This window comes from Eptatretus burgeri, chromosome 12 (genome assembly GCF_056783735.1).
Source record: "Eptatretus burgeri isolate ZD-2024b chromosome 12, Ebu_testis_v1, whole genome shotgun sequence".
NCBI lineage: Eukaryota > Metazoa > Chordata > Myxini > Myxiniformes > Myxinidae > Eptatretus > Eptatretus burgeri.
In genome coordinates, this window is record NC_140972.1 from 40,207,798 (window position 1) to 40,221,831 (window position 14,034).

The following is a 14,034-nucleotide window of genomic DNA, read 5'->3' on the forward strand; positions in this document are numbered from 1 at the left end:
CATGCTCGAAGAGATGACCTAAAAAGGACATTTAAGACGGAGTGCAAAGGGTATAAGAGTTAATTAAAGGTTCAAAGGGATCCCCAAGATAGATACTTTCCAATGTAGGAAGATACCCTGACTGTAAATGTAGAAGCAATTTTTTTTTTTAATAATCCTGTCATCTCACCCTATGTTCTACCAATTATCTTGTGCTATTCCTCAATGGGCCCACACTCCTCTCTCCCCTTTCATTACCTCTTATATACTTAAAGATTGTCTTTTTTTTGTATACCTTGTCGAGGCTCGTATGAGAGCGAACACACAACGGACATCAAGGGGGGCATGAGACAGGAGGGGAGGGAGTGGGAAGGACAAAATAGTGGGGAACAGAGACATTTGGAGATCTGTGGAAGGGAGAGGGATGGGATGGGGAACATGGGGAATAGAAGATGGACATTACAGGGACTTTCAGGAAGGAAAGCAGGGAATATGAAGGAGGTGGGCTTGGGTGGATCATTGGGGGCAGAAAAGATCGAGGATTTGGATGGGGGATGATAAGAGGTGGTGTGAACAGCTGTTTTGAAGGCCTGGAGGGGAGAATGGGAATGAATAAAGTGAGGGAGTTTATTCCAAAGGTGGGAAAAAAGAGGAATGAAAGAGTGAAGGTGAGCAGTGATTCGTGATTTTGGTAGTTTTACCAGAAGGGGGTTGTTGGCGGAACTTGAGCGCCCTGCGGAAATGTGGTGGGAATAAATCACAGAGAGAGCGGGGGGGGGGGGGGCGAGGCTGGAGAGGAGACGGTTGAAGACAGAAAGACCACCGACCAACCTGCGGTGATTGAGTGAGAGGCCCAAAGACTCAGCCTCATCACGGGAGATGCCAATGATCCGAAATGCCTTGGTTTCTACAGCGTGAAGCTGAAAAAGGTGAGAGGCAGGAGCACCAGCGCAGAGGGGAGAGCAATACTCTATCAGGCTGCGGACAAAAGCTTTGTAAGTGGTCAGGAGCTCAGGTGGGCCGAGGAAGGACCTTGCAGGCGGAGGATTCCCAGTCGGCGACTGGCTTTGGAGGTGAGTTTTGAAATGTGGCTTTCCCAGGAAAGGTCATGGCAGATAGTGAGACCCAGAAGCTTGAAAGAAAGGACTTCTTCCAGAGGATTGTTGAGAAAGTGGATGGGGGGGGGTTTCTAAATGGTCCTTTCGGAGAGACATAGTGAGAGTGTGAGATTTGTCCGGATTGAAAGGCATGTTCCACGTGTTGGACCAGTTTTTGATTTTATCCAGATCAGCAGTGAGCGGAGAAGCTGTTGCTTGCCGGTCTGAGGGATGACCGATGGTATGGCAGAGGGTGAAGTCATCAGCAAAGAGATATAGAGAATTTTCCAGAGAGTCGGAGAGATCATTGATGAAAACCAGAAAAAGAACAGGGCCCAGAACGCTACCTTGAGGAACTCCAGCCTGGACAGGAAGGGCGGATGAAAGAACTCCATTTAGGGACACACGTTGACTGCGACAGGAGAGGAAGTCTGCGAGCCATGAGTGGAGATGGCCTTGGATACCATAGGAAGAGAGTTTGTTGAGTAGGGCAGGGTGCCAGACTGTGTCAAAAGCACGTGATGTATCCAGGGATATGGCTCGGATTTCCTGTCTGGCATTGAGGGCTTCCATCCATTGTTGGGAGAGCAGAAGAAGCATATCCAGGGTAGAATGACCTGGTCTGAAACCAAGTTGATGATCAGAAATCAAGCCATTGGAGAAGAGGAAGGATTTGATGTCTGAAGCGATGATGGATTCCATAACCTTGCTGATGATTGGGAGAAGGCTGATTGGTCTGTAGTTGCAGGGATCTGTTATTGCACCTTTTTTGTGCAGGGCAGTGATGTTTGCTGATTTCCAAGCAGATGGCAGATGGCCTTGAGCAAATGAGAGGGTGAATATAACAGAGAGAGGGTGAGCAAGAGCAGAAGAGCAGGCTTTGAGGACACGTGGTCTGAGGCCGTCTGGACCAGTTGCAGAATCTGAGTCGAGGTTTGACAGCAAGCTCTCCACCTTTTCAGGAGAAAAGGACACAGAGTTCAGGGACAGTTGGGTGCGACTGGTTAAGGTGGGTAGAGAAAGTGATGGGTTTTGGACACAAGATTTAGCTGCAAACACCGAGTTTAGGCATTCAGCTTTTTCTCGTGCGGTATCAGCAGTGCTGCCATTTGAAGTAAGGGAGGGGATGGAGGGGGAACATACCAGAAACAGATTTGATTAGACGCCACTAGGATTTTGAGGAGGGAGAGAGGTTTGAGAGTTCAGACTTGAGATGAGAAAGATGTTGTTTTCTGGCTCTCCTGAGGGTAGATACACACTTTTTCCGAGCTTTATGGAAGGAATTGAGATTGCCCTCAGTTGGGTTTGCTTTCCATGAGGCAAAGGCAAGTTGTTTCAGGACAACTGCCTCATCACAAGCTTCAGTGAACAAAGGGTGGGAGGAAGGGTAGGACAACTGAAGATGAGAGGGGATAAATCTGTGCATGAGGGAGAGCAAGTTTCTTTGAAAGAATTCCCAGGAAGAGTTGATGTTGGAGAAAGTGGAGATAGGAGACCAGTTGACAAGTTTGAGGGCTGCTTGGAGACCCTGCCATTGGCTTGAGTGAAATGCCAGACTCGACAGCGGTGAGGTGGTTGTCTGATGATAGCCAGAGAGATGTCCACTTTGACAAGGACGTGGTCAGAAGAACAGATTGGAGCAGAGGAAGAGCAGCAGATATTGTCAGGGAAATTTGTCAAAATCAGATCCAGAAGAGAGGGAGTACCATTTGTTGAGATCTGGGTCGGGAAGTTGACCGATTGAGTTAGTCCCAATGAGTCACAGAAAGCTTTTGCTGAGGTGCCATGGCAGGTGAGAGAGGTACCCACACCCAGCCAACTGGCATGATGACAATTGAAGTCGCCACATATGAGGAAGAGAGAGCTTGGATGAGAAGATAGAAGTTGGTCCATGTTTTCAGATAGTGAGGTGTAGATGGAGTCATCACTGTTTGGTGGACGGTACAGTACACATATGAACATGAGGTGGGAGATTAAGGGAAGCCGTAGCCAGAGGTATTCCTGGGTGTGTGGGGGAGTGAGGGCAGTGCATGGAGAGTGAGGAATAGAGTCTTTGTTGAAGAGAGCAACTCCTCCACCAGGGCGAGGCTCATGTCTGTCAAACCAGAGGAGGGAGTAACCAGGGAGAGATACTTGGGAGTCAGACACGTCATGGGGGAGGAAAGTTTCTGTTATATGCAGATTATGTCTGGTTTGTCAGTGGCAACCTGTATGGAAAGATCTGAAAGGTTTGAGCCAAGGCCCCGGATATTTGAGGTCCATACTTTTAATGAAGGAGTAAGGAAGGAGGCTTTGGGTGCAGGGGTTGAGGGGAGGGGGAGGGTAGGATATTGTGATGAACAACTACTCTGCAGTGTCTCACTGTTTAAGCCAAAAACGAACTCTAAGGTAAAAAGTGTTCAATCCAAGTGAGGAATGTTACTGCAAGGAGCAGTGTTGTGCCAAAGAGAGAAGGTTCAGCTGTGGACATTGATAAAAACCCCAAGGAGCGGCACTGGCATACTGCACAGCTCACCCGGGAGAACCAACATCGAGACGTCATTTGTTGTCCTGCCCCCAGCTCTGTAATCCGATTTGGAAGCGACTCATGGCCAAGCCTATGACATGATATACGAAGCTCGGAGAAAGAACATTGCTCGCATATTTTTTTTCTTATCTTGTGCATCACTTAGTGCAAATATCCTCAGCGGATATGAACATGATATGAAGGTTTAAGCATTTTTGGGGGATGTACTCTACCCTTTTCTCCCTGTGCATGTGAGTTGTAAATCTATTTTTCATTTATTTTTTATTACTACATGACCTTTACTTTGTTACTGCGGTTTCAACACCATATTCTTTATTCCTGCATTGTCTTTTGTGGGATATACACTGATGCCTGAATTGGGTCTAATTGAGTTACCCTGCAACCTCCGAATCCCAATGACCTTGAAACGTCAATAGGCCGAGCTTCATTCAATCTTTTCCTTTGAGTGTAGTTTGAATCAATTTTTAAGAGTTGCCTTGGTGTTATTGAATCTGTCAAGGATACCACTTGTCATGCCTCTTTGGGTGTTGCTATGAACATATTATTAAGAAAATAACTTTGGGGTTAATGAAGGATTAATTATGAATTAGTTATGTCATAATGAAGGTTTGAATAAGTGTTCTGTTACCCCAGTCAGAAACAATCAGGCTCAGGTGTAAAGGAAGTTCCTTCTCAATCACCTTTATGTCTCTTTCTTTTCCCTCTGTAATTAACATTCTTAATCCTTTCCTAATGTGATTTCTCACCTCCCCACACAACCATGTCAAAATGCTGGATCTACATGTGCCGGCCCCACGTTACTGCGTCAAAATGGCGAGTCCACCTGAGTAGCTTCGACCACATTCAATCAATATTCCATGTACACCTAGGCAAACCTCAGACGCGGATGTATTGACATGGCGGAGACATGCAAACGACTTCGTAGCCACAGGAGGAGGTGTGCGATGCTCATGGGGCAGGGGAAAAGCCTTGCCATGTGGGGCACATGGCTGCTACATAAGCCGAGAGCACAGGATCGCTGCAGTAGTGCCAAAGGATCGAGAGAAGTGAGGAGAGGACAAGATGAGTCATGTGCTCAGTTCCAAAGTCAGTTCAGGTCGAGCGTGCCACAGTATGGAGCTATTCCAGGCATTCTATGAGCCATTCTAATCACAGTACACATCATCGACTGCAGCTGGAACACGAGTGATGGTGCCCTCACTTTCAAATCCATCAGTAAGCCATGTGTTCCCCACATGCACCTCAAGGAAAGCTTCACTCCACATTCACCTCCATTTATGTTTATTTTGTCTGTCCCGTGTCCCTGAGCAAGTCTGCACATATTGTTAGACTAAGACAGTCCGACAGTTCATATTTGTCCAGGTGTTGTGCTAATGGGGTTTTTCTCTTTCTCTTCACTACTTGATTCACTGTGTTCCTCATCACTGTTATATTTACTAGAAGCACCCGCTCCCTAAGGGAGCTGCTGAGAGGGTCATGTTATTCTCTTTATGATTATTAATACCATACCAGAGTACCTGCCCAACAGCATGCAACACATTCTTCTGACACATCTCTTTATTTGGGCGGAGAAGAAGCAACATACCACTGTCTCGATTGATACCGAAAATATAAAATATTCAGGCATTCTATCCTATACTGAATCCTATCATATATTCTATCCTATCCTATACTATCCTATACTGAATAAAATATTCAGGCATTCCAGGCATTCTATCCTATACTGCATCTCTATATATAGAGAGTAGCGACATAGGGGGACCAGAATTTAATGGTCACGTGACACATGGGCGCCATTTTGTTTCACACTCTAGCGCCAAGCTACGCATCGAATCCAGATCTTCACCGAGTGAGCTCGGAGAGACCGAGTTTGAAACTGAGTGAAACTTTATTAGTCAAAATGAAGGGTTGTTGCGCCTTTGGGTGCAGCAACAAATCTGAGAAGGGGTACAGGATGTATAGGTTTCGTTTTCAATTTCTGCATTTAAGCTTTTAGCCGTCGACAGTGCCTTTAGGCACGGCTCCCGGTATTGGAAGCATGTCATCATGTGACCCATATAAACTTTCAAGGACATCTAAGCTTTTAGAAGTTGTTATCTATGGAAAGAAGAGAAAATTCGTTGTTTTGATAAGTAATTTGATGAACAATTTTGGTATTTGTCTATTTCTTATGTTGACCAAAAACCAGTCAAGTTTTAGACTAAAAAAAAGGGCAAAATAATGTACACATATGGACATTGACATGTTTGGTATACAAGTCTTACTGTATATGCGTTGAATGTGTTACCATGGTAAAGATTATTGTAATAAGAATTATATCAATCATAGCAGCAATTGATATTATTATTGATTTATTTGATTTATAGCCTGTATGATTAAATTGGAACAAAAAATTACCTATAGAACCACTGCCCCCACGCCTGCCCCAAAAATGAAATGCTTTAAATTTGGGGGCCCTCTTTATGCATGCCGTTGATCTTATTTATTATCATAACCCCAGTAAGGATCAATGGTAGTCTGGGATGTTGGCATCTAGAAAGCTAACAATATGGGCAATCATTATTTAGCAACCCAATTAATTTACATATTTATCACTTAATTGCACATTCTTATGAAAATACACAATTTGTAATGAATTGTCTGTTTATTTGGTTACCATGGCAACACATTAGATGGGGTTTCATAAAAAAATCTAGCCTACAATCTCTGACCTTCATACTTTCATTTGGTGTATTTCCATTTTTGTTCAGAATCATCAATCATGTAGTATTGTCTTGAAAACTTGCTGTCAAGTTGTTAATATTTCACCAAAATTAATTTTGCTGTAAACACTAATATATAACTAATCATAATATTACGTATTTATACACTTGAATTTGAAAATGCCTGCAGTGTATGAACAATACAGGTAACTCTGCATGCATGTAAGTCAGCCTTATTAAGTCGAATGATCGCACAAGTTTAAACAAATTTTGAAACCGTATTATGCAAGACGTGTTATTTACCTTCTGTGAGGCAGATTTGTTCTACGTCGAACAGATTTCTGTGGTCCCAAGAGATTCAAGTTAAGCAGAGTTACCTGTACTTATAATTTGTAGCATTTCTTTATCGTTCATCATCTTGCAAATTGATGGAACACTGTTGAAGCAAGTCAAACCTACTGCGATTTTTCATGGACTGTTTCTTCACAAGATTGTACCAGTTGAATACTTAACATAAGCATTTTGACATGAACGTGCTTCATAGATTCATCCAATAATTGCATAGCAGGCCTGTGCAATTAACTATTCTTTGCCCATAAAAAGGGTCATTTCAATTGTTAAGATATTTTTGAAATCTGATACAATCATTTTGGCATAGTCACTTTTTGGTGTGTTTGAGAGCGTGTTGGGTGGTAACTATGATGATAAATTACATGTAGGTATCGGTGTTTGTTGTTTTTGTTTGTTATGGGTGAGATGATAATGTGGTGAGATGAAAAAAGTAAAGATGGGTGAGGTGGGGAGGGATGGGTAGGGGCAGGTATGGATCAAATTGAGGCCCCAACTTAGGCCTATGGACTCGAGATTTTTATTTGGCTCGACTTCATGTCATAAGCCTACACAGGCCGAGTTTCTCCCAAATGTCTCGTTCTCTGGCAAACTTACTCTGAGTTTCCCGTGTAATGAGTACATGCATTTTAACATTTTATCACTTTCAACCCCATTGATTCTATAATCAAGATCTTTGGCCGAGTAAAACATGAGAATAAATATATATGTCCAGTGATGTATCCCACCCTCCTGATGTATTGCTTCATTCATGCATGCTGCTACGGCGGTAGCGCACGCACCGCGCGTTATCCAGAGTGAAACAAAATGGCGCCTATAGCTGAGTTGTCGCTACTCTCTATATATAGGTACTCTAGGGTAGGACAAGGGACGAGGGGGGGGAGGTAAGGAGTGTTGTTGAAAGTGTGGGGATTGCAGAATAGCTAGGGGAGGGGGCTGAATGAGGAGGAGAAAAGGCTCTGTGGTGCTGGGGGAGAGGGGGGACAGGAGAGGGGGGACAAGAGAGGGGGAATAAGGCAGTTGAGAATTTGAGGAGGTGGAGTGAAGAGATGGAGGTGAGAGGACAGTGGAGCGAGGCAGCTTTGTGGATGGGAGGGGGGGCAACTTTGGGAAGGATGAGTGAGGGGGATGAATGGTAGGAGAAAGGTGAGGGGGGAGTTTTTGAGAGAGGTGAGAGGGAGGCTTGGAGAGAGAAGAGTGGGATGGCTGCTTTGAGAGTGAGGGGTGAGAGGAGTGAGTTGGCACTGAAGTTGGAAAAAAACGAATGGTTGATAGAAAGCAAACATTCATAGCAAACTGGGGTTTTTAAAAATTTTAGGTCAGTTATGCGATTCAACACGTTTCTTAATGGATGCAATAAAGGCGAATTCAGAGAATGGAGAGAAGAATCGCTGTAACAGTTAGATTTTTTAGGCAAGGTATGAAGGAAAAGTCGAATTGAGAGCAGTCTGTTTAAATAGCAGTGCATTCTGATACAGTAAAGAGTACCACACGTGTGAAATAGGAAGATGAAGCATTATAAGAGATCGTTTTGTTATTATTATTGATGTTTGAGAGAGTTTTCAACAGATTATGTCATGGGAGTGTTGTCGGAAAAAATCGAGGAAGAAGAAGAGGCGATTAAGAAGAAGAAGAATTGGAGAAAGGATGCGTTTTTATTTATTTATTTCTTTTTTTAACATAAGAAATAGAGTGATGAGTTGAGATGAGGGATGTTAAGAAAGTGGGAAAGATAGAAATTGAAGATAATGGGGAGAAAAAACAAATAAACACGATCGTACACCGAGGGGAACAAAGGGTAGGCCTCGGGAATCAAGGATAGGCCTCAAGCACCCAGTAAGAACAAGTTTGACGAAATCTCACAAAGTAGCACGATTTTTGAAACAAAACCAAACTAGGAACACACAGTAACATGTAGGTGAGAAAACAAAAAGTTAAAAAGGGGAAAGATAACGACCGGAAACTTAACTTTGAGATCTTCAGCAGGGAGCCCCCAAGGAGACCTGTCGACGCTCCAAACCCAGAACCGGAAGTCATGCTGTTATGTTTAATATTCTAGGCTATCTCCTTTTCAGATTACCTTTTGGCCTGCCGAGTTATTTTCTGAACTATCCTGTTTCCTCTTACAACGATGTGAGTTGGACTCCAGTCCTTTTGTTTTGTATCGAATTAATGCCTTCTGTTTATCCCCAATTTCACTGCATGCCGAATGATATGTACATACATATATATATATATATATATATATATATATATATATATATATATATATATATATATATATATATATATATATATATATATATATATATATATATATATATATATATATCCCAACTTCGACAATACACCATGCTCAACCACCCTGTTCTCATTCTGCCTCTACCTTTACACCTCACTGGAATATACCGACTCTGCACCATATACATTCTTTCCTTCACGGTTGCCCATTCCTCCGATGCAACTAGACCACCCACTCATTAATTTTACCCAATCTAAAACTCCCAATTCACTTCTCATTCCCTCAAAATTTGCCCTCCTAAAATCCAATAGCCTTACACCACTTTCCCGAACTTCATATCTCAGCAATAGAGTTGCGCTTACTACATAGTGGTTGCTTGTCCCCAGATGCTCTCCCACCTCTACCTCCTCCACCATATTTGGGATCGTTACCCAAAAAGAGGTCCAACGCAGTACTCCCCATCGTGGGCTTTTGTACAAACTTGGTTAAAAAGTGAAAAAAAATCTTCATCTGCTCTGCCTTTTCCTTGTTCCTTGATGCAATATATCCCAGTCAAGTTAAAATCCCCCATAATCTATACTCTTCTCTTATCACATGTCCTTCTGAATTATTCACATATCCATCTTCCGTGCTCTTCCCTCACATCAGATGCCTTATAAAAGCATCCTAGAAGTACAGTCTCTTACTTTTCTTTCAATCTCTGTACACACTGATTCCCGAACTCACCGGCTCTGCTGAAGACACCTTGAACATTGTCTCTCACTGTACGGACCTTCAAAATCCGAGGCTTCCGCTGGCTTAACGCCCTTCCCATTGATGGCGCACACATTGATGCCTCTCCTGCATACGAAACACCAGGATGACATTCAAGCCCAGGCGAGACAGTGGAGAGGCAAGTGGATATACCAGATGAGAAACAAATATATATATTTTAAATCTATCACACTGAAAATAGCTGACACTTTTGTCAACCTGAGTGTCTAGTAATGTATCATAAGAGGAATCCACCAGTCATTACATTTCACCGAGAGTAGCGTGCACACAATACACCATAAAAATCGCCAACTCAAGTCGATTTACTGACATGAAGGGTGACATCCATTTTTACAAATGGCCCTTGTTCAAACCAACCTCATACTTTCCCTTAATTGATCGTTCACCTCTCTATATAATAAGCAGTTCATAAATGTAAGCAGAAAAACGTCTTCGAAGACTCATATAGACATTCCGAATACAACAGATCACTGGTACGATTAATAAACTTGTGATTAATAAAGATGATTGATTACATACAGCGTGGTGTTGCTTTTCTCACCAGAAATTATTATACAGTCTATAAATCATCTTCAATGGTTATTAGAGTCTAATTTATCTGACGGATAAATAGATTTTGTACTTGTGAATCAATCAAGATGGGTTTCATGAAAAAAGTGCCCACATTAAATGAAATGCAAATAACCATTGGATGGAATGTAATTTTGACCACATGATATCAGTCGTTCCTCTCGAGTCCAGAATGAAGAAACAACTGGAAGGGCACTCGGTAGAGCGCATACCTCCGCCACGTAATGCCTGATCCACCAGAACATATCGGGCCCATAACATTTTTGAAATATCATGCAATACAGCACTATATCGTTTTTGGCCCAATCTCTCAATGGTGAAGAATCAGTTTCGTCCGAATCTGTCCACAACTTTTTGAGATATCCTGCACACAAACAAACAGAGACAAACAAACAGAGAGAGAGAGAGAGAGTGGGGATGAAAATGTAACCCCCTTCACCTTCGGTGGCAGAGGTAATAACGAAGCAGCATGATAACTTCAAAGAAGCTTATTGCACATATCTATTTTCAAAATTCTAAACACCATAATGAACTCAGGTATACTTTCCTTGACATTGCTTTGTTATACGTTATATTTATATGTTATATTTATATTAATGCGTTATATTTAAATGTGCATGGTGACATCATTTAAAGTATCTCTTGTCCCCCTCCTCCCCACCACCCCCATGGTTTTTGCAGGGTGAATGTGCTATGTTCGTAATTACCCACTTCTGGTGAAAATCCCAAAATCCAGACGCACTGTTCACCTCCACCCATTTGTTTCTCTTATCTTTTGCTTGTGGAATCAACTTTCAACTTCCCGAGTCTGTCTAATCGCATTCTTCTTTCTCGGACTTCAAGATGACTGGTGACCACCAGTTCAGGTCATCTCCCATCCACAGTTGTGATCTTTTCTACCCTCAATAACCCTCCCCAAACCCACCCCATCCTTTCGATATTGCATTTTCTCCCCTCTATTTTTTTCTCTCCCCTCTTTAGAGTTTTTTTGTTTCATTTCTGTTTCATTGCCAGTTTTGCCTTCCTCTGCCTGCTGTGTCTGCACTTGTATCTAGCTTGTTCACACATGTGCCCTCCTCCTCCAACTTCCTTTGATTTCATTCTTTCCCAATGCCCATTCTTCCTCTGAGTGTTCCTTTTGTTATGCCTCTCCATCGTGCTGCTGGAGCGTTTCCACCCTTTCCTTTACATTCTTCTTGTTCTGTGTTCCAGCTCTTTCACGCATGAACTTCGACTTTTGTGCACCAAAGAAACAAAGAAATGTATAAAATTAGAGTTCATATTCTTGTGATTTGAAGTTCAAACAAAAATAGTTATCTTTACTCACTTTTCCCCCTCTTTCACGTGTATACACATGCGTATGTATAAAAAAAAAGCTGATGAATTGCTGCACTTGCCCATTATCTCCAGAATTTCATGACGCTGCATTCATATTGGTGAAAATCGAGGCAGCTGAAAACTCAGGTTTGTCATTGTGAGGGGATAGGTAGACAGCTCTTGGGAAAGGGAGGGGGCATGTAAAGCGATATTTTCCTCATTAAATTCTCTAATTGACATTTTATATACTGCTGAAGTTTTCCCGTCTGATGGTTTTTCATCGTTCCCAATTGATTTGTGTTCTTCTCTGCTTACACTTGCAAAAGGATTGCTCACCATTCGACTATACATCGATGGCAATTTCTCAGCAAGCTGTTGTGAGGGAGAGGGAGGTAAGATGAGCCAATATTCACATCGTGGATCTTCAGAGTAAAAGAAAGGGTGTGCAGATAAAGTGAAGCATTGCAAATGAGAGTGCATCAATTGGTACATGCATATATCTTATACGAATAAAAGGCAATGTGTGTGTGTGTGTGTGTGTGTGTGTGTGTGTGTGTGTGTGTGTGTGTCTTTTCCCCCCTCCCTACACCCTTGAGGAAGTTTGGCAATCCAACATCTTTCTCACAGTTCGGGCAAAGAGAGAGTGCTGGCACATATTCATAAACAGAAGCAAACCCTTTGTGGTTTCCCTGCACTGGAATTTACAAGGTGTCCCTAAAAAAATGACATCATTTGAAACGTGAATATCTAAGTAACTACATGTCCCAGGCAAACGAAAGTGAATAGAGCTTCATAATAAAAAAAATATATATATATATATATATTTATTTATCAAAATTCGAACAAGAGATTCAGAGGGATGTAGATTTTATAACCTTTTTCTCAAAACTTCACAAATGTTCAATATGCGCACCGCCTGTGACACGACACACATCAAGTCAGTGGTCCAGCTCCTGCCAAACACGCTGTAGCATGTCTTGCCTAACATTCTCCAGCACCTCAGTGATTCTCTGCTTAAGTTCCTCTAGGCTTGTAGGAAGAGGGGGGATATAGACCAGTCCTTTCACATAGCCCCATCGAAAAAAAATCACAAGGTGTCAAGTCAGGTGAACGTGGTGGCCATTTCAACAGCACATTGTCATTATCACTGGCATGCCCAATCCATCTTCCTGGTAGATTCTCATTGAGATAAGAATTAAACATTCAATTTAGTTAGTGTTTACACATTTTGTTAAAATTTGAGATCATTTGAGCGAGAATTAGCTCTGTTATTAGACTATGAAATGATGTCATTTTTTTTTTTAGGGACACCCTGTATAAACAGCCTGTCAGACTGCTCGGACAAGGACATGCTCTAAGGTTTGTTTAAGAAGGACTGGCTTGCTTGAAATACATTTTAATACATTTCAGGCAAAGGCTTGGAAACACAATTTTAAGCAGCCAGGACAATGGTCTGAATCCTGACAAATGATTAATGCAATTACTGAATGTTTAAATGAGTCAAATGTTTAAATATGGATCTGATGTGGCCAATCACTAGTTGCACCTGACATTCACACCTGACAATGAGCTTGGAGCAATTTCATGCATTCTACGAGACGATTTTCTATGATCTACTCTCACAAACAAAATAAAGTATATCATCGAAATATTATTTCTGTTTTTGAGGATCGGGTATTGTCCGGACTAAATAAGTGTCGAAATCTGTTGTGAAATCAGACAATTTAATGAAATGACGGGTTTAATAACTAAGCCGATGTACCTGTTTTAGTTTAAGCAAGCAAGGCTACGTTCCCTCCTTCTCCGTACATACACAAGAAAATGTGAAATTTCCAAAGTATTAAACTGTTCTTTTTCTACTGTTTGGACAATTATATTGAGTGAACAAAAGATGTAAGAATGGGCCAAAATTAACCAGCTTCATTGAGATGTATGATTTTATGCATTCAGTGCTTGTACTCGTGCCCTGTGCTCCAGAAGGACTGCCTATCCAGAGCATCTGCCAGAGCTGTGTCGATATTCTATAAACTGTGGAGGTTTTGTGAGGTGCTCTAAAGGGAATCAAAGTAAATCTGGTGAAAAACGAACATTTCAAAATAAAGATGTAACATTTGGGCAGACTGCAAACGAGGCACCATGTGACGCATGCACAGATGAGCAGGCAACATGGCGGAATATCTACAATGTTTATTTCACAGGCGATTAAACTTTATGATGTCTCCAGGGTTGTTCTACATAAAAAGCAACTCTTGTGGATGAAGTCATTATTTGAACCAATTCAATTTATTTCTTCAACTGCTGTGTGAGCGGTGAAGACCGGCTTTAAAGTTAAGGGGAACCAATGTGGTGTGCAGCCACAGCCTGGCCAACTGTTCCTTATTAACCAATTAATTGGAGTGCTTGCCTGAGTGCTTAAGTCACTTGCTGAGCACCCTTCAATCGATAGCTAGACTGCAGTACATCATTCTGAGGAAATTG

General features: G+C 42.0%; 1 protein-coding gene across 3 annotated transcripts in view; it reads right to left on the minus strand.

The window, feature by feature from the left end:
- LOC147015471 (neuronal acetylcholine receptor subunit alpha-3-like) overlaps positions 1 to 9,742 on the minus strand; it is a 37,816-nt gene extending 28,074 nt beyond the window's left edge. For 2 of the 3 annotated variants that reach the window (XM_085850260.1, XM_085850259.1), the window contains exon 1: positions 9,622 to 9,731. In XM_085850260.1, the coding sequence (XP_085706386.1) occupies positions 9,622 to 9,724 (103 nt within the window). In that variant the 5' untranslated portion in view covers positions 9,725 to 9,731. Of the gene's footprint in view, positions 1 to 9,621 lie in introns of all 3 variants that reach the window. The other variant, XM_085850263.1, reaches the window with a different exon arrangement.
- Between the last annotated feature and the right edge of the window lie 4,292 nt (positions 9,743 to 14,034).